Source organism: Centruroides vittatus, unplaced genomic scaffold (assembly GCF_030686945.1).
Source record: "Centruroides vittatus isolate TY-2023 unplaced genomic scaffold, ASM3068694v2 contig_361, whole genome shotgun sequence".
Lineage (NCBI taxonomy): Eukaryota > Metazoa > Arthropoda > Arachnida > Scorpiones > Buthidae > Centruroides > Centruroides vittatus.
The window spans coordinates 1,732,457-1,759,410 of NW_027122185.1; the positions used below are offsets into that span (position 1 = coordinate 1,732,457).

At 33.8% G+C, this 26,954-nt stretch overlaps 2 protein-coding genes across 2 annotated transcripts in view; both read right to left on the minus strand.

Moving 5' to 3' along the window:
• Positions 1-967: 967 nt before the first annotated feature.
• On the minus strand, positions 968-2,818 carry LOC136975037 (uncharacterized). The gene has a single exon (XM_067270027.1). The coding sequence runs from the start codon at positions 2,816-2,818 to the stop codon at positions 968-970; it is 1,851 nt and encodes a 616-aa protein (XP_067126128.1).
• A 16,737-nt stretch (positions 2,819-19,555) lies between these two features.
• Positions 19,556-26,954, minus strand: part of LOC136975020 (uncharacterized) — a 98,239-nt gene continuing 90,840 nt past the window's right edge. The window contains exons 3-4 of the mRNA XM_067270011.1: positions 20,267-20,393; positions 19,556-20,104 (exon numbers count right to left, since the gene is read on the minus strand). Coding sequence (XP_067126112.1) covers positions 19,865-20,104; positions 20,267-20,393 — 367 coding nt within the window. The 3' untranslated portion in view covers positions 19,556-19,864. The remainder of the gene's footprint in view (positions 20,105-20,266; positions 20,394-26,954) is intronic.

Sequence of the window (26,954 nt, forward strand, 5' to 3'; positions counted from 1 at the left end):
TCCTATTCCCTATAAAGTCACTAAAGTGTAACGAGCGTGAAAAATATGAAAACCTAAAAAGTAGTCTGTTCAGTCGTTGAGAGTCTCAGAATTTATAAAATTTTGTCATGTATTCTAGCACTAAATATGAAAATAAGCAGCGTTAAACTATAAAAATCTTTATATTTTTGATGTGTGAAGGACAGAATATGAAGACTTTTATAGTTTCTTCTAATTTGTAAATATTTTTATATTTTGTTATTGTCCTGGCCGTTGTATTTATTAACATTAAATTGTTTATTCACTTACACGATAAAAGAACACATATGCTAGCAAATAACCAGAAAAAAATCAATCCTTACTTCCTCAGGAGAATTACCAACAATAATACACAAACACCTAATTACTTGCTGAGCTTACTGATATCTTTATTTTCAAACGTTTTCAACCTAATTTTTATAGGTCATCATCAGGAAAAAACATTTATTCCATTTTCACATTCGAATATATAGCCTTCGAATGCTCGCGATATTAAAACGTTTCGAATTTTCAAAAATTTAAACGGTTTAAATAATAACAGATTAAACCAACTACAAACACATTAAAAACATTATTAATTAACAAACATAAAATAAATAAATAATTAAATAAATAAATATTGTATCAAAAGTAGATTAAACTAGTTAAAGCTGCCCTGTCCTTTCTACGGGTTTTTTAATCCCATTTCTTTTTCTATTACGTATTTCCATGCTGTTGGAAGATTATTTGCGTCTTTTGCATTTAAACATTTGTTTTCCACCTTACTCTTATATATTTCTACTTTTTCCATCCCTAACGCAATCGTCGGGGAATGGACTGCCTTTACTATTCTCGCTTCATCCCATTTTACGTTCGCTCCTTCCTCTTGTCCCATGATGGCCAAAATGGTGTTATTGTGCCCTTTTTTTACATCATATTTGTGTTCTTTTATACGTGTTGCCAAATTACGTCAAGTTACTCCAATATATTCTTTTGTTAACGCTAATTGCTCATTCTCAAATGGAATCTTATAAACTCCCGCCCTATCCTGCATTCTCATTGCGCCCTTATCATTTCTAAGTAATCTGTATATGCTTGGTGCTCTTTTATAAATCATTTTTGTGCCTTTATATCTACATAACTCTTCTATCACTCCTTCCATTTTTCTGTCGTACGTGAACTTGCTGATCCGATCCTCTCTATTAAATCCTCTGTGTCTATGCTGTTTGTAACTCTTAAGTAACCCTTCTATTACGTTCTCTTTATAACCCAACTGTTTTGCCACTTTTTTAATTCTGTCAATCTCCTTAATTTGATCTCGTACATCTGTGCAATATACGTACGCCCTTTTAATAAGCGCTTTAAACGCTGCCATCTTATATTTGAACGGATCATTAGACCACGCCGGTATATATAGGGGCGCAAGCGTTGGTTTTAAATATACTGAAGTTTGTATATCTCCCCTTCTAAATTTTATATTTATGTCCAGAAAATGGAGCTGCGTACGGCTTTTTTGTTCCATTTTTAGCTGTAACCCATGCGGATTGTCATTCATAGCAATTAAAAAATCTCCAATCTTTCGTTCATCTTTCCAAATTATCAATACGTCATCCACATATCTTTTGTACATTACAATGTACTCCTCAAATGATCTTAGGATATCTTTTTCTAGTTGACGTACTACTAACTCGCATAGGAGTCCCGACATGGGACTTCCCATCGGGACACCTTTCTTTTGCTTGTATGTCACCCCATCAAATCCAAAAAATGATTGATAGCACATCAAATCCGCAAGTCCATTCAAGTCCTCAACATGCGCCGCCAACCCTGGATTATGCTCTATCAAAAATTCAGTAAGGGCATTGAAGCATGATGTTAGATTCACGGACGGGTACATGCTTTCATAATCCATTACCGTCCCCACCTCATCGTTCATTAAAGCCAACTCCTGCAACTCCTTTACTACCTTATTCGGATCATTCGCTACATACATATTTTCCACCATCTCCTCATATATGTACTTTTTTAATCTCTTCTCCAGTATAAAGGTTGGTGCATTGCATTTTTCAACTACCGGCCGAATCTCCTTGCCCTCCTTATGTGTTTTCGCGAACGCAAATATTCGTGGCATTCGGGGGTTAGGATTATGCGATCTTTTTAAGAATGGCAGGTACGTTGAGAGTGGTGTTCTTTCAAGCCGCTTAACCTTGTTGTTCGTTGCCGTTACAATCTTTTCATCCACAATATCACATTCCGTCTTCCTAATATAATCCTTGATGGCTTCATTATACCTTTCTCTTTTCATAATTACCATTTGTTTAGTCTTATCCGCTTTTGTTAACACTAGCTGCTCTCTTGCCATCCATTCCTTTGTAAACTTCATATTTAATCTTTCTTTTCCCTTCATTTTTAGTTCCTCTTTCTTTTTTCTAAATGCCATTTTCCATCTGAAATAATCTCTTTCAACCTCGTTAAGGCCGGTCATCCCTCTTTCCAGTTCAGCTATTGCAGTTTCCCATTCGCTTTTGTCACCAGGAACATAATTGGGCCCATTCTTTAACACCTTCTCTACCTCTTTTGGTACCTCAATCTGGTCCCATAGGATGTATGGCTTTATATCTCGTATTTGCCCTTTGGGAGCCTGTTTCTTTATAATCCATGCCATCTTTCTGCAATATTTCCTTTCCAAGGTATTTTCAACCCTTTCTGTAAGCTTTACTGTTCTACCGTTGATCTCTTTTAACCATTCTGGATTTCTTTGGTATATTGTGTTTTCCAAATCAATGCACTCATTTAAAATTCCATATTTTTTGTTCTTCATAAGTCTGATTGACCTACGATATAATGGATATAGATATAGGTAAAAATAGTAGTATATTATATATAATATTATTATTGCATTTGTGATCATTTTTAAGCATGAAATACAGTTTATAAAATTTACAAAAAGACAGTTTTGGGTGTCGGGGACGGATTAATCCATATTATATTGTTTCATATGGAAAAATTTGTTTCGTGTTGAGAATAAATAGATTTTCGAACAACTTTTAGTAACGAATTAAGTCCAAAAATCGAAGTTTGACTGTATTCGTCTATTATCAACATAAGTAAATGCGGGTTTTAAATGTTTTTTTCTGTTTGAATAATTCAATTAACACTTTCAAAAAAATCTTTTGAAATAGGAACATGCTGTACTGAAATATTTTTTATCAATTTCATTATCACTTTCTTGATACTCAATATTTGATCATAATTATTCATTTAGATTTTGGCATTTTATAAGCAAAAATCCTTCATACAATTGTATGATAAAAGAACATGTAGTAATTGCATATACTGTATTCTGTTGCCAAGTGAAATTTTATAAACCTGCTGAAAATTTTTTAAACTCCTTGGAAAAACCTCTGAATTTTCTGAAAGAAATAATTTCATTTGTTCGTTATTAACATTTAAAATAATAAATTGCTAATATTAATTGCAACATTGTGCTTAATTTTAGCAGTTAAGCGGATGGAATGTTGTTAACCGATATTACTCAATACGCTATGTATACAGGTTGTTTCGCGAAGTAGTGGCAATATTTGTATAGCGTGTTCCAATCCAAAAATATCCGATAGACATAGCCATTCAAACATACTGTTATAGCGTTAGAAGGTGTAAAAGTTCGGAGTAGCACCGCTAAGCTTTAAGGAAAACCCGGAGCAGCAAAATCTCAATTTTGTTGCTCTTCGGTTTCTTACTTTCAGAACTTTACGTTTTTATAAAAACGTTATTTCATTGGCATTTCTGGACTGGCTTTTCATAGAGTTTAGCAGTCCTACAAAGCATCATTTTAACAAGTAATAATCTAAATTTTTACCACTTCTAGCACTAAAACAATGCATTTGAAGGGCTATGTCGATAGGACATTTTTGGACCCCTTGGGTATCCAGAACACGCTGTAAAATATTTTCACCAACACTATGTCTCTATAAATCCTGTATACTTCAAACTCAAAATGGTTGATAGTTAACGCGTTATCATTTTAGAGGAATGAATTAAATACCATAAAGTATTACGTTTCTTCTGAGGTATCAAAAACTGGTGATACTTTTCCCTTTTTTTAGTTCCTTCCTCCCTACGAGAACCAAGTCTTTTAAATCATAACGTCAACGAGGCCCATAATGGCGAGTAATGGGTCCAACGAAATCTTCGTGGGAAGATACTCGTCCGGATTCGATGCCGAGTCCCCTAGAGCAGTAAGTCGACGCGTCAAAACCTTCTCGGCCATCATGCCTTCAAATTGATACTAACCGATATTTTTGACACAGATTTTACATCAAACTTGCGTATATGAGATTCTGCTTTAGTTTTACGTGTAAACAGATGTAATTCATTACAAAATTTTTGAATTGCACGTTTTCGTTATTTCGTGTAGCTGAATTTATTTCTAATATTTTCTGCTTTAATTTAAATGATTTTAAAAAACATTCATAAATTTCCTTTTAAATTATTCATTATTTTATAAATTGTTAATTGAAATTCCAAAGTAAATTATTATACAGTAGACCCCTATAACACGGGTTCATATAACACGGCTAAAAAATTGCTATTGGGTTCGTATAACACGCTAAAAAGAGACTCGTATAACACGGTAAAACGTCATCGCCGACTCGTGTCGCAACAGGATTGGTCAAATCTGGACCAATAGCAGATATTGTACAAACTGTTGCATTTAAACCAGCACTGGACCTACTCAAAACAATTATTATTCGAATGGCCATAAAAATTATATTTTTATTAATGATATCTCTAAAGTTAAGTTATTTTTCTGCGAAAAATTCGCTGATCAGGAAACACGTGTCCGCCGTTCGATGAGCTGCTCCGCGACGAAAACAAGCTTAAGCAATGGCGTCGTCGAACGGTGCACACTCGGTAAGTAATCCTACAATTTTTTGTTTATATGGATTATTCCCAAAAAATTATACGTGATTTGAAAATGTTGAGTCAAATTAGTTTACAATTGGTTGATTTTTATATACTTTTCAAACAGCCGTAACCCCTAAACTGCACACGTGCCGGGCTGTAATTGGCTTATGTATTTAAGTGTTGTATGAATCCGTGTTGTACTCGTACAACACAGAACGTATCTACCGTGTTATAGGGGGGTCTACTGTATCTGGTGTAGAGAATTAAACGAATAATTTCTCTAATACCCTGTGTTTACCTATTTTATCCATAAATATGCGACACAGTCTATCATTTTGTAAAATAAAAGAGAATTATAAAATTCATACTTAGTAGTAAATTTTATTGCTTATAGTCACTTAAAAAATTATTTACCAGATTAATCCCCTCTAATTTTTTACAGGATGAAAAAAATCCAGCAACGAAAGTTGAGTAATTTAAAAAAAACGTTTATATTAAGCAAAAAATATTGTGACGCCATCTGTTATCGGATTTTCTTTTTCTTTTTAATTACTATAAGGGCCGTCCATAAATTATGTAAGGTATTTTGGGGTGGGTGGGGGTCGAGGATTTCTTACGACTTCTTACTCAGGGGTAGGGGTAATAGATCTCGTCTTACGTAATATTCTTATTTTTTGATCTCGTTGAGTGGTGGAGTTTTGAATTTGGCTTCAATTTGGAGGTTTCTATTAAGAACGCTCGTTGTACTAACGCTATCAAGTGTGACGTGATAGAATAATAACGCTAGCAGACTCACGCTCTACACATTTTTTATCATGGGAGAAAAGCCGTGTTGTGTTTCTTGTTAAGGATTATAAAGCTCGAGCCACCAGAGGGCGCACGAGCTCTGTATAAAAGAATTGGCGGGCTCTCCGAAGCTCTCTTTCTTTTGTCTCCAGTCGTTACTCTGTATGTGTGTCTGAATAAAATAATTGTTAGTGTTACCAATCAGTCGTCTTCTCATTTGGAATTTAACAGGTTATGGGCCCAGAAGAACAAAGTAGTCGACAAATACGTATACGTTAAGGAAGAAAGTATACAAAGAAATTTTTTTTTAATCAGTCTAAACGTCAAGACAATGGAAAGCAATATGGCGACCACCTTACCGCAATTACGGGACGGAAACTTCTCTAACTGGAGATTTCGAGTAGAAACTATTTTAGAAGAAAAAGGAGTAAAAGATCTTGTTGGTGAACAAGTAATAGAGACTAATGGAATAACTGAGGCAGAAAAGAAAAGATTCATCGAAAGAGACGCCAAGGCCAGAAGCATAATCATACAGTGTCTAACGGACAGACATTTAGAATACGTTAAAGATTCGAAAACAGCTCAAGAAATGATGAAATCTCTTACGAACGTCTTCGAACGAAAAAGTACATTTTCTAAACTATATATAAGAAGAAAATTATTGTCACTTAAGTGTGGAGATGATGACTTGCAGAATCACTTCGTAACATTTGACGGACTCATAAGGGAACTGGAGTCAACCGGCACAATAATGGAAGACAGCGACAAGGTAAGCCACCTTCTTCTAACTATGCCTCAGAAATACGATACTGTAATTACGGCCCTTGAGACAATGACGACTAGCGTAACTTTGGAATTCGTAAAAAGTAGGCTATTAGATGCTGAACTTAAATTTAAAAATTCGGAACATGGAGAGAAGACCGAAAGTCTCCCTTGTTTTATAGGAGTGGGAAATAAAGGTTGTTTTATTTGCGGAGATCGTCGACATTTAAAATATAATTGCCCTAAAAGAGGAGATAGTACTCACTCGGGCCATGGTGCCAGAGGGAAAGCGAAAAGAGGTGGAAATAAAAGTAGAAATAATTGGAGAAACAATTATCAGAATAATGGAAGTAACCAGAGAAATTATGAAGAGAGAGCAAATATGATATCACATGAAAAGGAAATATCCTTTGTGGCATTTAACGACACAGAACATGATGCAAATATTGGACAAGAAAGTGTCATACATTTTGTATTGGATTCAGGAGCAACAGAACACCTAGTTCAAGAGAATATGGCTGCCTATATGACTGATATAGAAAGTCTAACCAAACCAATAAGCATAAATGTAGCAAATGGAGAAAAACTTCTAGCACAAAAGAGAGGCAAGATAAAACTATCTTATAATAATAAAAATATTGTTCTGACTGCTCTTATTGTACCAAAGATTTCCCACAACTTGTTATCTGTAAGGAAAATCAATGACACTGGAAAAAGGGTTATTTTTGAAAGAAAAAAAGCTGTCATAATGCACAGAGATTTTTACATGGACTGTCCACTTACAGGAAGCTTGTTTATTGCAGAGTTCACCGTAAGAAATAATACACAATGCCTCAAAACGGAAGCCAATGACTTATGGCATAGAAGATTAGGCCACCTAAACTACCGTGATCTGAAATTAATGAATCTGCCATGTCCCAACCAACCCTGTGGACCATGCATGAAGGGCAAAGCTACAAGATTACCATTCAAAAAGACTGAACACAGATCACACAGAATAGGAGAATTGTTACACACAGATATATGTGGACCCATAAATCCAAACACTATAAATGGCAAAAAATATTTCCAAACAATAACAGATGATTTTTCACATTTTACTGTAGTATATCTCTTGAAAAACAAAGGAGAAGCAGCACTTAATATAATGAACTACGTCAGAGAGATACATGCTCAATTTGAAAAACGAGTAAGTCGTATTAGATGGGACAATGGAGGTGAATTTTCCTCTAGAATGTTGAAAGACTTCTGCAAAAACAAAGGAATTAGAATGGAATATACAACAGCCTACACACCTCAGCAAGGAGGATTGGCAGAAAGAATGAACAGGACACTCTTGGATAAAGCAAGAACTATGTTTGAAGACAGTGATTTACCTAAACACCTGTGGGGAGAGGCAATTCGTACAGCAGCTTATCAGGTAAATCGATCCCCTACAGCAGCACTCAATGGAAATATTCCTTCAAGAATATGGTATGGAAAGGTTGATTTATCAAAACTAAAAGTATTCGGTTGTCAAGCCTGGTTATATAAGCTACCACAATCTACAAAGTTAGAATCACGTGCCAAGGAAGTCAGAATGGTAGGATACAGTGGATCAGGATACAGACTCTGGGATCCAAAAGAAAACGAAATCCTAATAGGTAGAGATGTAAAATTCAATGAAACTCCTATGCCAATATACTACAAAACTCAAAGTGATGATGACTTCTGTGCAAGAGACAAAGAAGAGGACAACAAAACTAATAGTGATCATGAAAAGATAAATCAACGTGAACAAGAAACACAAGAAAAGGAAATAAGAAAAAGAACTATAAAATTACCACAGAAATATAATGATTACGAAATGCATATCGCATACTGCTTATATTCTGAAGATCCAGAAACCTATGAAGAGGCAGTTGAGTCAGGAAAAGAATGGAAAGATGCCATAGAAAAGGAACTGGAAGCTCATCTGAAATTTGGTACCTGGACTGAAACAACACTCCCAAATGATAAAGATCCAATAGAAACCAAGTGGGTATTTCGAACAAAATCAGATGGGACAAAGAAAGCACGTCTCGTTGCAAAAGGATATCAGGAAGAAGAATTTAACAACTCATATGCACCAGTAGTAAGAATATCAACAGTTAGATTACTCCTATCAAAGGCAATTAATGAAAACTGGAAGATAACCCAACTTGATGTGCCAACTGCATTCTTAAACAGTGAACTGAAAGTTGATGTATACATTAAGCCTCCAAAAGGTCTAATAACAAACAGCAAAGCTTTAAAATTAAAAAAGGCATTATATGGATTGAGAGAAGCACCTCGATGTTGGAATGAGTGTTTTAATAACTTTGCCGTCAAAAATGGACTAACTCGTTCAAACTATGATTTTTGCTTATATATTGGAAATAGTATACATTTGATTGTTTTCGTAGATGATATTTTGTTATTTGGAGAAGCTGATAAGCTAATAAGCAACTTAAGAACAGAATTTAGTGCAAAATTAATGGGAGAGCCAAAGAACTTTCTAGGAATAGACATCACTATGCATAAAAATACACTATCGTTATCACAAGAAAGTATTATCGAAAAACTCTTAATAAAATTCAAAATGAAGGAATGCAAAGGTGTTATAACTCCAATGGAACATGGATTTCAGGCTGATCTTTCAGAAGAAACTTTGAGAGTTCCATTTAGAGAATTAGTGGGAAGCTTATTGTACATAGCACACACTACTCGTCCAGACATTATGTTTGCTGTTTCCTACTTGAGTAGACATCTTGATAAACCTACTGGAACACTTTGGATGGCAGGAAAAAGAATACTGAGATATCTCAAACAAACAAAAGACCTAACCTTAAACTATTCAGTTTGCACAGATGAAAAGCTGATTGCATTTTCAGATGCAGATTGGGCAGGAGACAAAAATGACAGGAAAAGCATAAGTGGTTATGCAATTTTTTACAATAATAATCTTATATCCTGGTCGTCCAAAAAACAACAATCTGTTGCACTATCTACAGCAGAGTCAGAATATTTAGCATCTGCAGCAACTGCCGCTGAACTTATCAACCTTCAAGGGATACTATCAGAATTAAACCCTGGAAGAAAAATTGTAACAGTAATGAACATGGATAATCAAAGTGCCATCAGCATGATTGAAAGCTATGAAAATAGCAAAAGGTCAAAACATATCGATATAAGGGCACACTTCATTAAAGACCTAGTAGCCAAAAATCTTTTGAGTTTAGGCTATGTTCCCTCAAGTGATAACATAGCAGATACTTTTACTAAACCATTGTGTTCAAAGAGATTCATCTGTCTTAGAAAACATCTGGGCATATTCAAGACATCAGACTGTGTAACTAATGCAATTTCATAATGTAAACCTTTTGAAATTGAGGGGTGGTGTTAAGGATTATAAAGCTCGAGCCACCAGAGGGCGCACGAGCTCTGTATAAAAGAATTGGCGGGCTCTCCGAAGCTCTCTTTCTTTTGTCTCCAGTCGTTACTCTGTATGTGTGTCTGAATAAAATAATTGTTAGTGTTACCAATCAGTCGTCTTCTCATTTAGAATTTAACATTTCTCTCTTTCTTTTTATTAAAATAAGTTTTTAGTGAAAACTAAAATGTAAAACTAGATATTAGAAATTATAAATAGCTTTTTCTTCCATGTTTTTGAACATAATTGTAAAAAGCATCAATGACTTCTGAACAAGCTTATCCAATGGACATGGCCACCTAAAACCAAGCGTAAAGATTTCTAATTTCAGAATGTCTATCTTGATCGTAAATTGGAATGATAGATCATATGGTCGACTGTGTCTAGGTTTTCTGTAGAGCAAAAGCAAGAGGCAGTTTCTTCCCGGTTATACATTGCCAGGTAGCTTTTAAAATTACCATGCTCAGTAAGTAGTTGAGCAGTAGCAAACGTTAAATCTCTAAGTGGTGATGAGAACCTGCATTCAACACTAGGAAAATAAAGTCTTGTTATTCTACCAGTTTTACTGCTCAACCATTGTTGATTCCACTTTTGCATAGCGTTGTTATGAAAATAAATTTTAAGGCTGCTACGTGAGAGAGGGATGCGAGTATAGTCCAAGTCAGTAGTTTCCTTTGCAGCTGACTCAGCCTCAAAGTCGGATTTCTCATTTCGTAGTCTGCCAGTATGGCCAAATTTATTTTGTTGGGGAGCATCTGTCAGTGCTGTGTCTTCGATACTAATTTTTTTCTATTTATAGGCTAGGTGTAATTCGTTAAACTTTTTAAATAATTACTCGAGAGAATTGTGTAACTTTTGTGTTGAGAAAGAAATTGTGGATGCCTGGCATATTCTGGCTAAATGTGGGCGTCTTAAAGTGTTACGTAAAGAAATCTTTGGTTGCGAAGTTCTTACCAGGGGGCGTGATTCCTCTACTATAAATCTAGCCTTGTTGTTGGTGCTGTTTGGGAGCATCTGTCAGTGCTGTGTCTTCGATACTAATTTTTTTCTATTTATAGGTAAGTCTTTACAGTTATGGCAGTTAATCCGAAAAGAAAGTCGTTTTCACCGAGTTTAACGGAAGGAGAGACCAGCAGTAAAAAGAAATCTTTGAAGAGTTGCGAGGAAGAAGAATTTGCATATCTTCTGGAAGGAGAAAATTTTAACCTCGAAGAGGGTATACGTGTTCTGTTGCGTTTACATTTTTCTATGAATTCTAAGGTTGACGAACTTATTTCAAGATTAAATTACGTATCGGAATGGTTTAAAAATTTGGATGAAGGTTTGGGTGACTTAGATACCAGATTAGAGATATTAGAAAAATTGTGGTTTAAGCGATCAATAGATTCAATAGCGATCAAGTTCCCCTAGATTAATTATTTGTACTTTTGTTGATTATTATGAAAAAATGAACTTTAAGAAACGAATTCTGGAATTAAAACCGGATGGTGTCTATGTAAATGATGACTTTTCTCCTAGATTGAGAAATATTAGATTTAAGCTTCGTGATTTCGGTAGACAGTCAAAACTTTCTGGAGCGCGAATGGTAAAAATAGTTTATGATAAAATTATTATTGACGGAACGAAGTACTTTTACGATGTTGACTGTAACCAGGTTAAGCCTGTCTCATCCTAGCAATTGCCGGATAGGGGTACTTCTTTTTTAATTTGGAATTGTGCTGGTTTGTTTAATAAACCTGAGTTTTTTTGGAAGTATCTATTGCAGTATGATATTATATTTCTTTCTGAAACTTGGTATGGTTCTAGTAATAGAAATTCGGACGTAACTGATTGTTTGCAAGGTTATAATCTCTATTTTGGTAAGGCTTTTAAGTTACATACGAGAGGTCGTTATTGTGCAGGCTGGTTATTGGCAATAAGATCCTCTTTTCCCTGCGTTGTTATTTATCAAGATAACTATCTAATACTTGTTAAATTTGGTGCCGAACTTGGTAATATTTTGGTATGTTTTGTTTATTTTGGGGAAAATGACTGGCAGTCTATTTTTGAAACTTTAACTGGTTTGATATTACATGATAGGAATGTAATGATTGCTGGTGATTTTAATGCTAGGATTGGATTGGGGAATATAATGGGGAATGGAGGGTCTCAGAATCTCGCTGGAATGTTGCTTTTGTTTGTGCTCTGAGGAATCTTGTTTTTATGTGGTTTTTTGGTGATAAATCATGATGGAATTTGTATACAGTTTTTTCGGAAGACAGGACGGACGATAATTTGTCAAGTAGGACCTTTTAAATCGAACATTTGTGAAATACGGTCGAAAACGGTACTTTTTTCGATTATCCGGTATTTCCGCAATCCGGTAAACCGGATTTGAGACGGCGTCTAACGCGTATTGTCGTCTTACTATTCGACACAAAATTTGGGGGTCCTAGGACCATTTTTCGCTGAGATAAGCGGAAAAGTGCCGATACTTCCGGTCGGTAATCGAACGCCGATATTACGCTTCCGGCTTTACGGATCCCAATTCTATCCGGTCATTTCTTCGGGGACACGATCAGTAACCTGTGTTGAAAATTTTAAGCAAATCCACCGAATAGAATTTAAATTATGGCGATTCTAGAATTTAATAAATTATCAACATCTTACTCAACATTGGTTGTCATGGCTACGGTCATTGACCTTTTGCCATAGAGCGTATAAGAACAACCGGAAGTTCGAGTCTTTATTGGAGCTGATATTTATAGTCCTACTTATTAGCTCTAATTTATTCCCATTGCACTTTATATTATTGATATAATTAGACATTTAATATTGGGATGGAATTATACATTAGGGAACAATTTTCGCAGGATGCAAAACGTATCATGGACGAAGTTAAAACATATGCCATTAATAACCCGAATGGTAAATTTCATGTTACATCACACATGAAATTTATTTTAGACCAATTCCAAAAATTAATTGACTCTGCCGAATCCTCATTTGACAAAATGAAATCTATGGAGCCTTTTATAGATAGAATTAATACATTGGCAACCAAGTCTGATTTGACTGAAATGATTAACACAGGAAAAATTTCTGATATTCAGGGTACCATATTAAGAAAACTGGACGCAATTGAACATAATCTCATTCAAACTGTAGGAGATGGGAATCAGGCAGTTATACAGAGAGAGGTATTAGAGAAAATATCTGCGATAGAAAGAAAAATTACAGAAAGTACAGATAAGGTTATTACAGATAAATTAAGAGAAACTGGAAATCGAATTAATGCCCAAATTATTCAACATTCTACAAAAATTATGAATAAATTAAATGTGGATTCCATCTTAACGAAAGCTCAAAAAATTGAGGAAAGCCTTGATAAGCTGAGGAACGAAGGCCCAATTTCTGACATCATTAACAACCAAATACATATGCAGGAACAACTGATTAATATAAAAGATAAAGTTGTTCTAAAGACAACTCAGGAGAATTTGAGTGGCCTTGGGGCGGCCTTGCCTGACGCCCCCATCTCAGAAATTCTTAAAAATCAGACATACATTCAAGAAAAACTGGAGAACTTGGCATCATACAGACACACAGACACTCCTCCACAAAGAAACTATAGTCAAGCTCTGAAAAACGGCAAGCTTTTTAACACTGATAAAAGACTGAGACACTTAGGAACAAACAGGGAGGTACTTCTCCTATACAGTAAAGACAGCGAGAAAAGTTGCAATAAAGTGCGGCAGATATTATTTGAGATGGTCAAACCATCGCAGTTAGGTATTGGAATTGACAAAGTGAGAAACATTGGAGGTGGAGGAGTTGCTATAGAGATTGGGAACCCTGAAAACGCTCTTAAGCTTGAGCGGCACATAGCTACAGAAGTTCCCCAATTATTGATAAGGAAGCCTCGGAAATTGCTGCCACATGTGGCCATTTTTTCAGTTCCTACTGAGATTACTAGGGAAGAGCTACCATTGTACATTTACAGACAAAATGACCTTATCAGTGAAACATATAAGGAAGAGGAATTCAACGAGGCTTTCAGGGCGAAATTCAGAATGGGAAGGAAAAATAAATATTACAACAATTGGGTTATTCAGGTAACACCTAGTCTAAGAAATCAACTTTTAAAGATAGAAAAACTGTCAATTCAATGGTCAAAATGTAAAACAACAGATTTTTGCCCAGTGCTCCAATGCTTTCGGTGTTGTCGGTATGGCCATTCCACAGCAATGTGCAGCCAAGAGATGCCCACATGTAGCCACTGCTCTGGTCAACATACCTATAACGAATGCACAAATATAGACCAACCTCCGGTATGTTGTAACTGTAGACATGAACACACCATGGCTGGGCATAATGCCAGAGATAGTTCTTGTAGGGTATACACGAGAATCAAAACCAATCTAATAAATAGAACTGCCTATGGAATTACAGCCTAAGACTAAAATTAGCTTCCTGCAATACAATATAGGTAGAACCATTGCTTCTACTTCTATCTTAACTTCTATCATCAATCAATTTGATCTCATTCTTTGCCAAGAGCCATATTGTGTTAGAAACAGACCTGCATGTCTACCTACTTCCTGCGTTACTTTAAGTGGCACTAACAGCTATCCCTGGGCAATTTCTATTACACCAAACGGCGATCTATCCCTACTGCACAATCAGAATATCAGCACCCAATATATCTGCTGTACCGAGTTATACATCCGAAGGAACAGATATATCATTATTGTCTAAAGACACGAGCGGGAACGCCTTCAGCTCAGGGTAATTTGTGAGGCTCGCAACTATAATGGTTAGAAGTTAATAATATATTGCATGAGAATCAGGCGGGATTCCGAGCTAGTTATTCCACATTGGATAATATTTTTGTTTTGTACACGGTTATTCAGAAAACTTTTTTACGGAAACGGAGGAAGGTGTATGCTTTTTTTGTTGATTTATCTTCTGCGTTTGACAGAGTCTGTAGGAACTTGTTGTGGTCTAAGATGTTGCGTTATGGTTTCAGTTATAAATTTATATCTTTACTTGTTGCTTTGTATGAAAATTCCTCGTTTATGGTAAGAGATGGTGGGAACTGTTCGCCATTAATGTTTTCTAAGACTGGTGTTAAGCAGGGCTGTATTTTGAGTCCAATCTTGTTTGGTATTTTTTTGAACGATCTCTTTGGTTTTATTAATTCTTCCGGTGATGGTATAGAAATAGATGGTTTCCAAATTAAAATACTAGCTTATGCAGATGATATTGTAATTTTATCTGACTCTGTGGTTGGACTTCAAAGATTGATTGATAAATTCGCAATTTATTTAGATGAAAATGGTTTGAAACTGAATTTGAATAAGTCCAAGATTGTTGTTTTTCGAAGAGGAGGTAAGAGTGCGAAAGCAGATAAATGGTGGTTTAAGGGTTCTCCAATTCAAGTTGTCTCCAATTACAAATATTTGGGTGTTACATTTTCGTCTAATGGTTTATTCCATACGCATTACACTAATAAGAGAACTCATGCCAGATTATTGATGAATAAAATCATTCAGTTGGGGAGATCTGCCAAATTACGTAATCTGAGAGATTATTTACGTTTATTGAAAACTGTGGTTTTGCCCTCTTTGTTATATGCTTCAGAGATTTGGGGTTTTAATCTGACTAATGGTGATGGTATACAGACTGAATTTATTAAAAACTTATTTTATTTACCTCGTTGTACACCAGGTTATTTAATTATGATGGAATGTGCTTTGACCCCTATAAAACTTATAATATTTAGTAGGATAAGAAATTGGATTAATAGAGTTTCTAAGCTCGATGATTATCGTCTGAGTAAGGTTTGTCTGAAATTTATTCTTAACAAAAAGTCTATAGATTGGACACGTTATCTTATTGATACATGCAATAATCATGGTATTAATTTTATTAATGATGATTTGGATCTAATGGACTGGTCTCTTCTCCTTGTAAACATTTTTGATAATTTTTTATATAATATAAATGAAAAAATAAATAAAAGCGTATATAATTGTTGGTATAAGAATTTGAATGTTACGTTTTTTGATAATTCTTTATATAATCAAGATGTTTCCCTTAATATTTTGTGTTTATTTATACAGGCTAGGTGTAATTCGTTAAACTTTTTAAATAATTACTCGAGAGAATTGTGTAACTTTTGTGTTGAGAAAGAAATTGTGGATGCCTGGCATATTCTGGCTAAATGTGGGCATCTTAAAGTGTTACGTAAAAAAATTTTTGGTTGCAAAGTTCTTACCAGGTCTTTTTTTCTTAAAATTTTATCAAAACCTTGTTATAAATTTAATGTATTTTGTTTTCTAAGAAAATCTGTTAAAATTTTGTTTTAGGGGGCGTGATTCCTCTACTATAAATCTAGCCTTGTTGCTGGTGCTGTTTGGGAGCATCTGTCAGTGCTGTGTCTTCGATACTAATTTTTTTCTATTTATAGGTAAGCAATTTGCCATTTTGGTTTCTATTTTTTGGTATTTTGTATTATATTGACAGATGCTCCCGAACTTTAAACTTTATTTAATTACTGTATTTGATTTTGTAAATTTTATATAATTTATTTTACAACTAAATTGTTATTTATCATTGTACAATTTTGTTTGATTATGTTTATTGTATTTAAGTGTTTTGTTTTGGGAGATGGTTTTGCTCCCCGCATCAAGGAATAAAAATCCAGTATGATAAATAAATAAATAAATATTTATTTATTTATTTTGTTTGTACAAAATAAAGAAATAATTTTTAACGATACAATAGCCTCGATTTATTATTATAAAAATTTTCATTAGGCTTAAAATCGACGAAAAGCCCACCAGTGGCCGAGTGGAACTCCGTCTCTGCTCATAATGGCGGTGACCAGACTGTAAACACCGGAGTTCGATCGGGGATTCGCGCCTCACTCAGACGAGCTGCCAGCGGGAGTTTTTTCCGGGTTTTCCTCCTTGCCAATGACGCCTGAATAGGGGCCAGCTTCCCCCCAAGTCCTCCCGGAAGGCATTTCTATCTCCCCATCTCGCGGTGGCCGTCTCTTCGGTCGCTGTGCGATCATTTCTCCTGTTTCTTCTGGAGTATAAAGCCACATATGAGCTACACTCCTCTAGCCAAAGGAAAGGAAAGGAAAATCGACGAAAATTCAACACGAAGCAACACGCAACAGAGAAAAATTTCAACATCGGATAGGTTAATAATTTTTTCGTACATAATCGGTTATCCGAACAATCCGAGTCTCCAACTGATCGGATAAACGACGCTCTACTGTATGTGATTTTAATGCTATTGCAATTGGGATTTAATAGAGCTTTAAGGACAGACCAAGAATCACTGTAAATGTTGATAGAGTTTTGTTTGATAGTTAAGTGGCCCAACTGAACAGCTTGATAGATGGAGGCATTTGGGGGGGGGTACTGTACCTTCTAACATATTTTGGGCAAAATACGTCAGTTTAAGATACAGATACTTGAGCCGACACACAGACCCATCTGTGTAGATAGTAAGTAGTCTGCATGGTTATCCATGGAGGAAGCAGATGACACCAAATTTACCCTGGGGATAACATTGCAATTACCCTATCATCATCACCCTGTAAACAATGTGGTAGCATATGAACAGCCGTAGATAGGAGTAGATCCTGTTGTTGAGCCTTTGGTGTTTATAGTTCTGATGTAGTAGTTTAGGATCTTTTCTACAATACATAGTGGCAAAAGCTCTGCTAGTATCAGTGAGGCATTAGTAGAAACAGTTCTGCAGCACTTTGAAATTCTGATGGCAAACTGTCTTTGAAAAGAGAGCAATTTACTTGCTACTAAATCTTTACTAGTTACATGACCCAGCTAGAGGCCACATATAGTAGCATTGGTTGTATTGCCCCATTATATAGAATTTACAAGCTTTACGATTTAGTCTCCAGGTGCACCTAGCACATTTTAGCAGCATGTAGTTTATTTTCTTGGCCTTAGCCAAGATGTAATTAATATGGCAACGGAATGTGGTTTCTCTCTATTCTCTCTTGTTTTATTTTGTATGACGTTTCTGTTTACACCTGCACTAGCTAGTTGATCTGTCAAAGTTTTCTACGTCCTTTTGTGGAAATTAAAATGAATATAAAAATTTATATTATGACGTTGATTAATGATGATGATAATAAAAAGATTCACATATTGACACAAAAACCTTTATAATGCAGCCTTTTAATTCAAATTTCTAAAGTTTTCAGCCATTTTGAAAGGTTTTGTGTCAATACTTGAATAGTAATTAAGTGTAGTTAAAGAGGAAAATAAAAAGATTGTTAATAATTAAAAAATCAAGTCTTTAAAATAAATTGTTATTGTTCATTTGAATTCATTAAATTTTTATATTTTTAAATTTGTTCACATAAAGTCTTTTATAAAATAATAGTACATATTAATTAACTAATTAATAATAATATACTTTTGAACCTAAGGTTTTTAGGGGTTCATAAAAAAAATATCTTTTTGTTAAAGTCTTTCTATAAAATCATGCCTAAATATTATGTAAGATAGGGAAGGAGAGGAAAGATCGAAGAAAATATTACGGTTTCTTACACGGGTGGGGGGTCTAGAATGGCCGAAATCCCCCTTACGTAATTTATGGATGGCCCCTAAAATGGAAAAAACCTTGAGTATAGGGAAGAGTTTTATGAAGTGTAAATGTTAACAACAAATAAATTCTTTAAGTCCTACTCCCCTCGATACATGACACCCTCTCGACCTATTACCATCAAAACTTAATAGCATCAATGCCCATCGTATGCAAGCCACAATGCCAAATTTTTCTTTTTGGCATGGTGCAAAGAAACTGTATGCAAGCCACCATGCCAAATTTTTGTTTTTGTTTTTGGCATTTGGCAGTTTTTAGCAAAAAAAAAAAAAAAAAAAAAAAAAAAAAACTCTGGATGGTCAAATTTGCCACGATTCCCCAATACTTTCCCTTATGTATACATAACAGCCGGGAGTAAAATAAGAAATTGTTCAGAAGAGGTTTTTTAAAAATAGAAAATCAATTTTTTATTACAAAAATGAATTATTGTCTTTTCCAGAATGGCTTAATTCTTATGGTAATTGTTGGACACTGCAGAGGAATAATATCGAAATGGAGAATGTCTCTATTTTGACTCCTTTTCAACGTCATATGGTAAGTTCTGGTAGAAAGAAAGTCCATGTGATAAACTCTGGATTAGCAGGAAGAACGTCCATTTTATTTGGTAGTATGTAAATGAACTTTGTGCTAGCTCATATCATCAGTTACGTTGAAAGTCGGAAAACGTTTATATCATATTGCCTCTAGTCTTACCTTAAATTTCGGCATTTTGTAATTATTCTTCGACACCCAATTTTTTTATCACTACTTTAACAAACACGTTTAAAATAAATGCACTTTTATTATATGATACAATTCAATATTCCAAATTTAAGAATAATAAACACACGTTATATATATTTTAAAATATTGTTCAAAATACAATATATACCACAATATTCCCAACCATGTATCAAAATAATGATTACTATCATGTAGATTATAATATAATAATAGATAAATAGGCAGAAAAACTGATAAATTCTACTGAACTATTTACAATGGAAGATGATTTCAAGACCTTCATGATAAAACGTGCATGTATTTATAGGTTTAACGTCTATACATTTATATATTTTTACATTTTCATTAATATTAAAATCAAGCTTTTACAGAATACTTTTTTTTTTTAATGTGATAAACAGTTGAAATATTAATTAAAAATAATAGATACCTGGAGTATTAGTACGTGTCGACCTTTGACCATATGAACTTTCAATTCAAGATAATTTGATTGAAATGTTTCTGTACAATTTGCGTGAAACATGTTGGTTTTTTTTTTAAATTGCTGGATTTCAATTAGTAGTAACTCTGTAAATGAAGTGTAGTAAGGTTTTGCTTGAACTCTGACATTTTAAAAACAGTCTTGTTGTTTCATAATTGTGCACGTCCACGAATTCTTCTGGCTAAACGTATATCTGCCTGCATCAATGTGACTCGTTTAGCATGCAAAGAGCATAGGTATGAATCTTCAAACAAATTGACAAGATAACTTTCTGCAGCTTCTTGAAGAGCTAGAAGTGCTTGGCTGGCCCAGTAATAAAAAATTCCCGTTAATTCGGCAGTGATTTCTCTCACCAATCGAATAAACGGCAGTTTTCTAAGAAGAAGATTCTAGTAAATGTAAAAAATTGGAAAATTATGTTTCTCATTACCATTTACATTAAAATAAAACACAACTAATAATGTAGAATAAATTGAGTTTTGCATAAAATACCTATAGAATTCATTACTTTTTAATATACATGGACAAAATTTCATCATAAAAGTACTTACAGAACTCTTCTGATATTTTCTTATTTCCATCATTGCTTTAACACCGGGACGAAAGCGACGTTTCTTATGCATTGGCTTTTTCATTTGCCTGTATTGAGGACTTCTGTTTGAAATGCTACTGATTGATCTAATTTTGAGTACCAAAACAATTAAAAATACATATAGTTAATTTTAATATTCACATATAATATAGATAAAGCAACTTTTTATAAACGAACTATATTTCCTAATAAATTACTACATGAAAAAGTACATAAATAGAAACAATTCAGAAATGTTAAATAAAACTGTGTTAAAAATAATCTGAAAACAAAAATTACACAGATATGACGATATAGTAATCAGTGAAGTCGTTATATTATGGAGTAGAACAGTAAGAAACAGAATAAAACGAAGTATAATTTATCAACATTATCTGTAGTTTGTGACCATAATGTAAGAATGAAGAACATGGTTACTGACGATGACGAAGCAAATCACCAATGTAACGGCTGGGTAAAGGATGATGAATGACTTTACATAAGCAGTATGTATATTATCCAAATCAGCTTTCCGGGCAATTGCGGAAAAAATTTTAATTTCTCATTTCAATTACAATTTACAAATGTGTTCCAAATATTGCATGTATTTGGAACACATTTTAATTAATGTTTATTTCTTTTACTAAATACTGGTGAGTAATTTTCCTTGAAACGTTAAAAAATCTTTACATAATAAAATTACACAAGAATGAATTTCAAAATTTGTACAGATTACAGTCTATTTCAAAAATATACGAAATAAATTTGTTTATAACATAACTGCAAATTTATTAAAAATTTTTCAGATTTCTGTCCACAGAGTTTAAGTTTTAATTATAGATGTGAAAAGGATAAAAACTGCAAAAATATGCCATAAAATGCCTACTTAAAGTGAAAACTATACCTGAATTCTGATTATAATCAACCAAATTTTATAAGTGTATTTTAAAATGTGTTTTGAGGCATGTAAATTATGATTACATTAAATGACCGATAACAATACTGTGATCACAATAAGTTGAGTATATTGTAAATATTAATAAACAGAAGCGTGTATGTGTGCGTGCTTAAATTTTGTACTGGATTGCAAAAAATTACAAATATGTAAATTTGTATATTTAATGAGGCAGCTACAAAGCTTTTAGAATCTTTCATAGGAAGATCCAAAAGAGTTTTCTACTTCATTTGTTCAAAGTGGTCAACTACATATTCTTATTTTATCAGTCTATATTACTTCACTCAAAATTTGAATTACTTTAAAATATCAACTTATTCAGCTTTCATCAAAACTGATACCAGAAGTGCTTATGGTTACATTGTTTTTACTGAAATATTCTAAACTATTATTACTGTTTGTCGGGTGGGATCGTGGGGGAACACGATTCCCAGTTCTTTTCAAACGGGTAACAGTCGCAGCCGAAAGGCACGACCATTAGGATCGAATTTGTAGACGTCGATTGGTCGACGGCGTCACACCGCCGCCGGTCCTCCGAGAGAGCTTCGTCCAATATGGTGATCGCCGATTGACCTTTAGCTCGCCATCGACGCATATAAAAGACTAATGTTGAGGCGGGAAATTCGAGTTTACTTCAAAGTTCGTCAGAGTTTGACTACACTACAGAGGGACTTTATTATTGAACTGTATATTGAAAATCAGTAAATTTTTCAAATTTTCTAGCAAGGACTAAAAAATTAATAAAACAACTTAATAACAAAACTAAACAAAACATTATTTATACAATGATAAAGAAACTAAACTGCTATTTACAAAACATTAGGTTTTAAAATAAGTCATCAAGCATTAAGTACAATCAAAGAGTAATTAAGTTTTATTATTGTTATTTCTCCTTAATTTTTTGATTCTTGTAGTTGACTACAAATGACTGCAAAACATAATAGCAATATTTGTAATAAAAGTTGTAAAATTATAAAAAAATAATGTTAAATTTATAATGACATTTACATTTACGATAGTAGTAGCGGCTGAACTATAAGGCATAGCCAGGGTAAAAGGGTGAAAATAGAATTTATAATGACAGAAAATAATCAAATAAATAACAACATGGGATTGAGGTTTCATGAGGAATGGAGTGATATATTAAAGAATTTGAGATTAAGGCAAAACTGATGTTTAAGTGAAAGTGACATTGTGTTGAGAGTGAAAAGAAAAAAATTAATAAAAAGTGATGTCAACTGTTTTAAATTTATATTATATTTGTGTAATTTGGTTTTGATAGTTTATTCTTTTAATAACAGAAGTTTATGAAATGAATTGAGTGGTACTTGAGTGAAATGTAAAGATATTTAAGGAAAAATTAATTTGTAATAACGTAAGTGCATGGATTTGATTCGTTCTTTAAAATTTGTAACATAATTGATAGTAAATTATTGTTAACAGTGATGTCATTTATTGAATGAATTTGGAAAGAGAAAAAATGAATGGAATTTACCAGTTCCAGATAGAATACAATTTATCATTGAAAATTTTATTGTTTGGTAGTTATTTAATTTTTTTGTATATTGTAATGTAATTGGTTTTATATTATGTAAACAGTGCACTGTATTTACATAAAAGAATTTTTAGTTTGGAATTGCTATTTGTGTTGAGATGGTTTTGTGTTTATATTGTATGGATTTATGTAGGCTGGTGGAGAGTCTTGGTACCTGAAATGCATTCTAAAATTTGATTGTAGGTAATAAAAGACTATGTTGTAAAAAAATTTAGTCTGTTCATTTGTCATTCTCTGATTTCAATTTATTATAGCCGTGTTATGGACAAAGTGATTAATACAGGCATTATGAATAATGACCAACAAAATTGAGCATTGTAATAAATTTCAATAATGTATCGAATTGACCAGTCATTATGAATACTGCTATCATCTACTCGGGCAAAGTGATAATAATACGTTGAGGAGTGATCATCCAAAATACGCTAGCCAATCAGCACTTGTGTCTGAATTGCGCACGTGTATTGTGTTTAGTACCGAATTCAGCGGCGGTCGTAACTGTTTGTGCTCTCGACGGATTCCCCTCAGAGGGGAGCCACTGGCAGGCCGCTGATTGTTTAACATTACTAGTTATTTATTCATGGCAGTTCTTGAACACATGTATCAATAACTAGTATGTATCAATATTTAGTGACGTTAAACAATTGGCAGCCTGCTGGCAGCTCCCCTCCGGGAGGAATCCGTCGAGAGCACAGTTTCCACCACTGCTATGATGGTGCACATAGGTAAAATTTTACCCTTTAATTAATATAGTTAAAAGTACTTAGTTTTAAAAGATTACATACTCTTTTTAAAATACTTCGAAATAATTCACAAAAAATAAATATTTCTAAATAAAATAAGTGAAGTTTTTTAAAAAATTGTACTCCTTGAACCTATATCTGGTGTGACAAAAAAAAAATGAAAGGGTTCACCACAAACGTTTTCGAATTGCTGTGAAGTTCGAAAACGTTTGTGGTGAACCCTTTCATTTTTTTCGTCACACCGGACATAGGTTCTAGGAGTACAATTTTTTTTAACACACCCTGGTGTTTTGTGTTGTTGTGGAGTTTTTTAATCAAATTAATTAATGTTGCACAATTTAAAATTTAGAACTAAACGCAATACGCACTCCACGCGATACAATCGGCAACTTAGAGTGCCAATTGGCTAGTGTATGTTGGATGATCACTCCTCAATGTATTATTATCACTTTGCCCGACTAGTTGATAGCAGTATTCATAATGACCGGTCAATTTGATAAATTAATCAATATTTATCACACTGCATGCCCTTTTTGGTCATTATTCATAAGTGATTCAAAGTGATTAATCGGGCATTATGAATAACGCCCGATTAATCACTTTGTCCATAACGGCCATATTTATTTAGCTAGTTAATTTAATCTCAATAATGAATGTGGATAAACTGAATTAAATTAATAAATTTTTAGCTATGCTGTATGTCAAAATTCATACATGTAAGTTCAAATTAACTAAATACAGTGTGTCCAAAAAAGAATTGTTAGATAATTGTGACAATACGAATCGACCGGCAAATTATAAATTTAAATTATTCTTTATTTCGCCATTAATAACCAAATTCCAAACCAAAAGTCAACCCGTCTTAGGGGAATGACTATTTCCCCTTCCCTCGATACTCGAAACTGAGTCAGAACGGAACTAAAGACAAAATTTGCTCATTGGCGAGAAAATTAACAAGGGGACGAAATAAAAAGGAGGGGAGCGAGGACAGAGGGGTCGTCGTTTGTAACACCCTCCTCTAGTCGGACTCAAAGCCTTTATGCCGGCGATTGGATTCCGACGTAACTCCGACCACTGACTCCGATCATCTGACTCAGACATCCTTGTGAGGTATGACGACCACCTATTTGTAAACTCTCTCTCGGGTTCGTACTTTCCTACCATAGTACGTAATATCTCTGTCAATGTTATCCCGTGTAACTGTTCTCTACTGTCTCGTAATAAATTCTGTTTGTTGTTTTAACTGGGGTTATTTATTCGAATCTCGCCTCTGTCTTATCAACGAGCTCCCTCTCCTCCTTCACTCGACCTGACAAGCAATTAGTTCCGGACTGGAAACCGCCATCCTTGACAGTGGGCAGGTTTTACCGACCTGTTAACCGAAAAAAAAGGAGGTCCGAATCCGTCCGACCTCCCGGTGGACCCACATAATGAAAAGTATTATGCATTTAAGAAAAACAGATCAACACATAGGGGTTTACAGTAATCAGCAAAACATAAAATGTATTTGTTTTTGCATTACAAAAACACAGGGTTCTACTGTTACTCCAGTTTTTCCTAACAGATGAATTGGGCAAAATAAACCAATTTTATTTTCACACTGCTCCTTTGAATTTTTTCTTGTGGGGTTATGTGAATGGCCTGGTTTATCAAAGATCTGTTACAGATATTGAAACATTAAAAAACTTATCTTGTCTTGAGTAACAGCATTAAAAGAATCCATTTATAATGAATATTCTTTTAGTAATACTGTTACTTAAGACAAATCATATAATATTTGGAAAGATTGAATATTGTCTCAATATTGTGAGATTAGCACACAGTGCACTTATTGAAATTTCATAAAGGGCCACTACTTGCCCTAAATTTGAGAATTTTTGGTCTCCCTCCCCACTTTTCAATGGCATTTTGTGTACCAGCAGATACCTTTCACCAAAAATCTCATGTTTTTTCTCTTCCCCTTGAAAATAAAGCATTGTAACTTTTATAGGGAAAAAAATGAAACTTTATTTAGGGTTCCTACTCATATTTTTCTTTTAAATTCCCTAATTTCCCCTGATCAACTTTGTACAAATTCATGACCCTCACATCCCTTACAGTATGGCACATTGACAAATTAAAACAGCATATGACTTAATGATGAACACAGAACCAATAACTGGTGTGAAGAAAGCAAAAAAATTATCTCAAGACAAACATTTTCTAACTCCTGAGTTCTTCAGGCACTATAATGGTTACCAGATAGAAAGTTGTTTGGAACATAAAAGTGTTTTTTGAAAAAAAACATAATTTGAATTATGAGTATAAAAATTTAAAGCTGTGCATGCATTGTCCTGCACAAAACAAAGATTCAACCAACAACTATATCATTGTGTCAAGTAGTGGATGCTAGGCCATCGACATCATCATTTCCTCCTTAATAAGATGACTCAAAATTAGCTTTAAAGATTTCTATGGCCTCCATCCATCTGGGATGTTGTGAGAAGTCTGGACTGCGTGAAGTCCACCACAATTTCCAGATACGCTTTATAAGTAGAGAGGGCTGTGAAAATTCTAGCATGTTGCATGTCTGAGAAATGTTCTTGCATTCTGGTTCTCATAGAAAGTTTAGCGGACCCAATATACAGAAGGTCCATATTGCATCTACCGGGTAGGTATATATAAATTTTTTTTATTAATTGCAGAATTACTAAAACTAAAAATAAAATATTTTATTAAATTAAAGTAATTTATTCTGTTATTAATTTTAATCCACAACCATAAATCTACATGGCTTTGGAAAAAAAGGCAATTATTTATTTATTATTCATTAAAAATCATGTATAATTCATGTATATTTATTAAATTTATCTTTTATTAAATTTCATGAACTTTATAAAATTAATAAACTAGAAAAAAATCAGAAATTGTTTTGTTATGCAATCAAAATTATTAAAATGAAAAATGATAAATAATACCATTTAAATTAAAATTATCTATCATAAATATTTGGAGAGATTTTGTGTGTATGCTTGGGAGAAACTTTGGGACAGGAAAATATCTTGCACTCCTTTCAATAAGTTGTATTGCACCATAAAACTTCTTGCTGCCTGCAGACAGCTACACTTAGTCAATCATATTTTCAGAAAAAATCAACAAGGCAGCTAAGCAGGCAAATTCCCTGACATTTTCTCAACACTAATGAAAATCCCCAATTTTTCCTACTTTTCCAGGGGCATGGAACCCTGTTTATTAGGGTTTCTCATTTCCCGGTCTTTTGCTTGTCCCAGGATTCCGGGATAAAAGTGAACTGTTTCCTGGGACAAAATTAATTATTTTTAAGATATACAGAATATCATGAAATCAAATGATATAATTAATTTTTGTTTTTTAAAGTAATTTAATATGTTCTGTAACCTCCAAAATCATATTAATA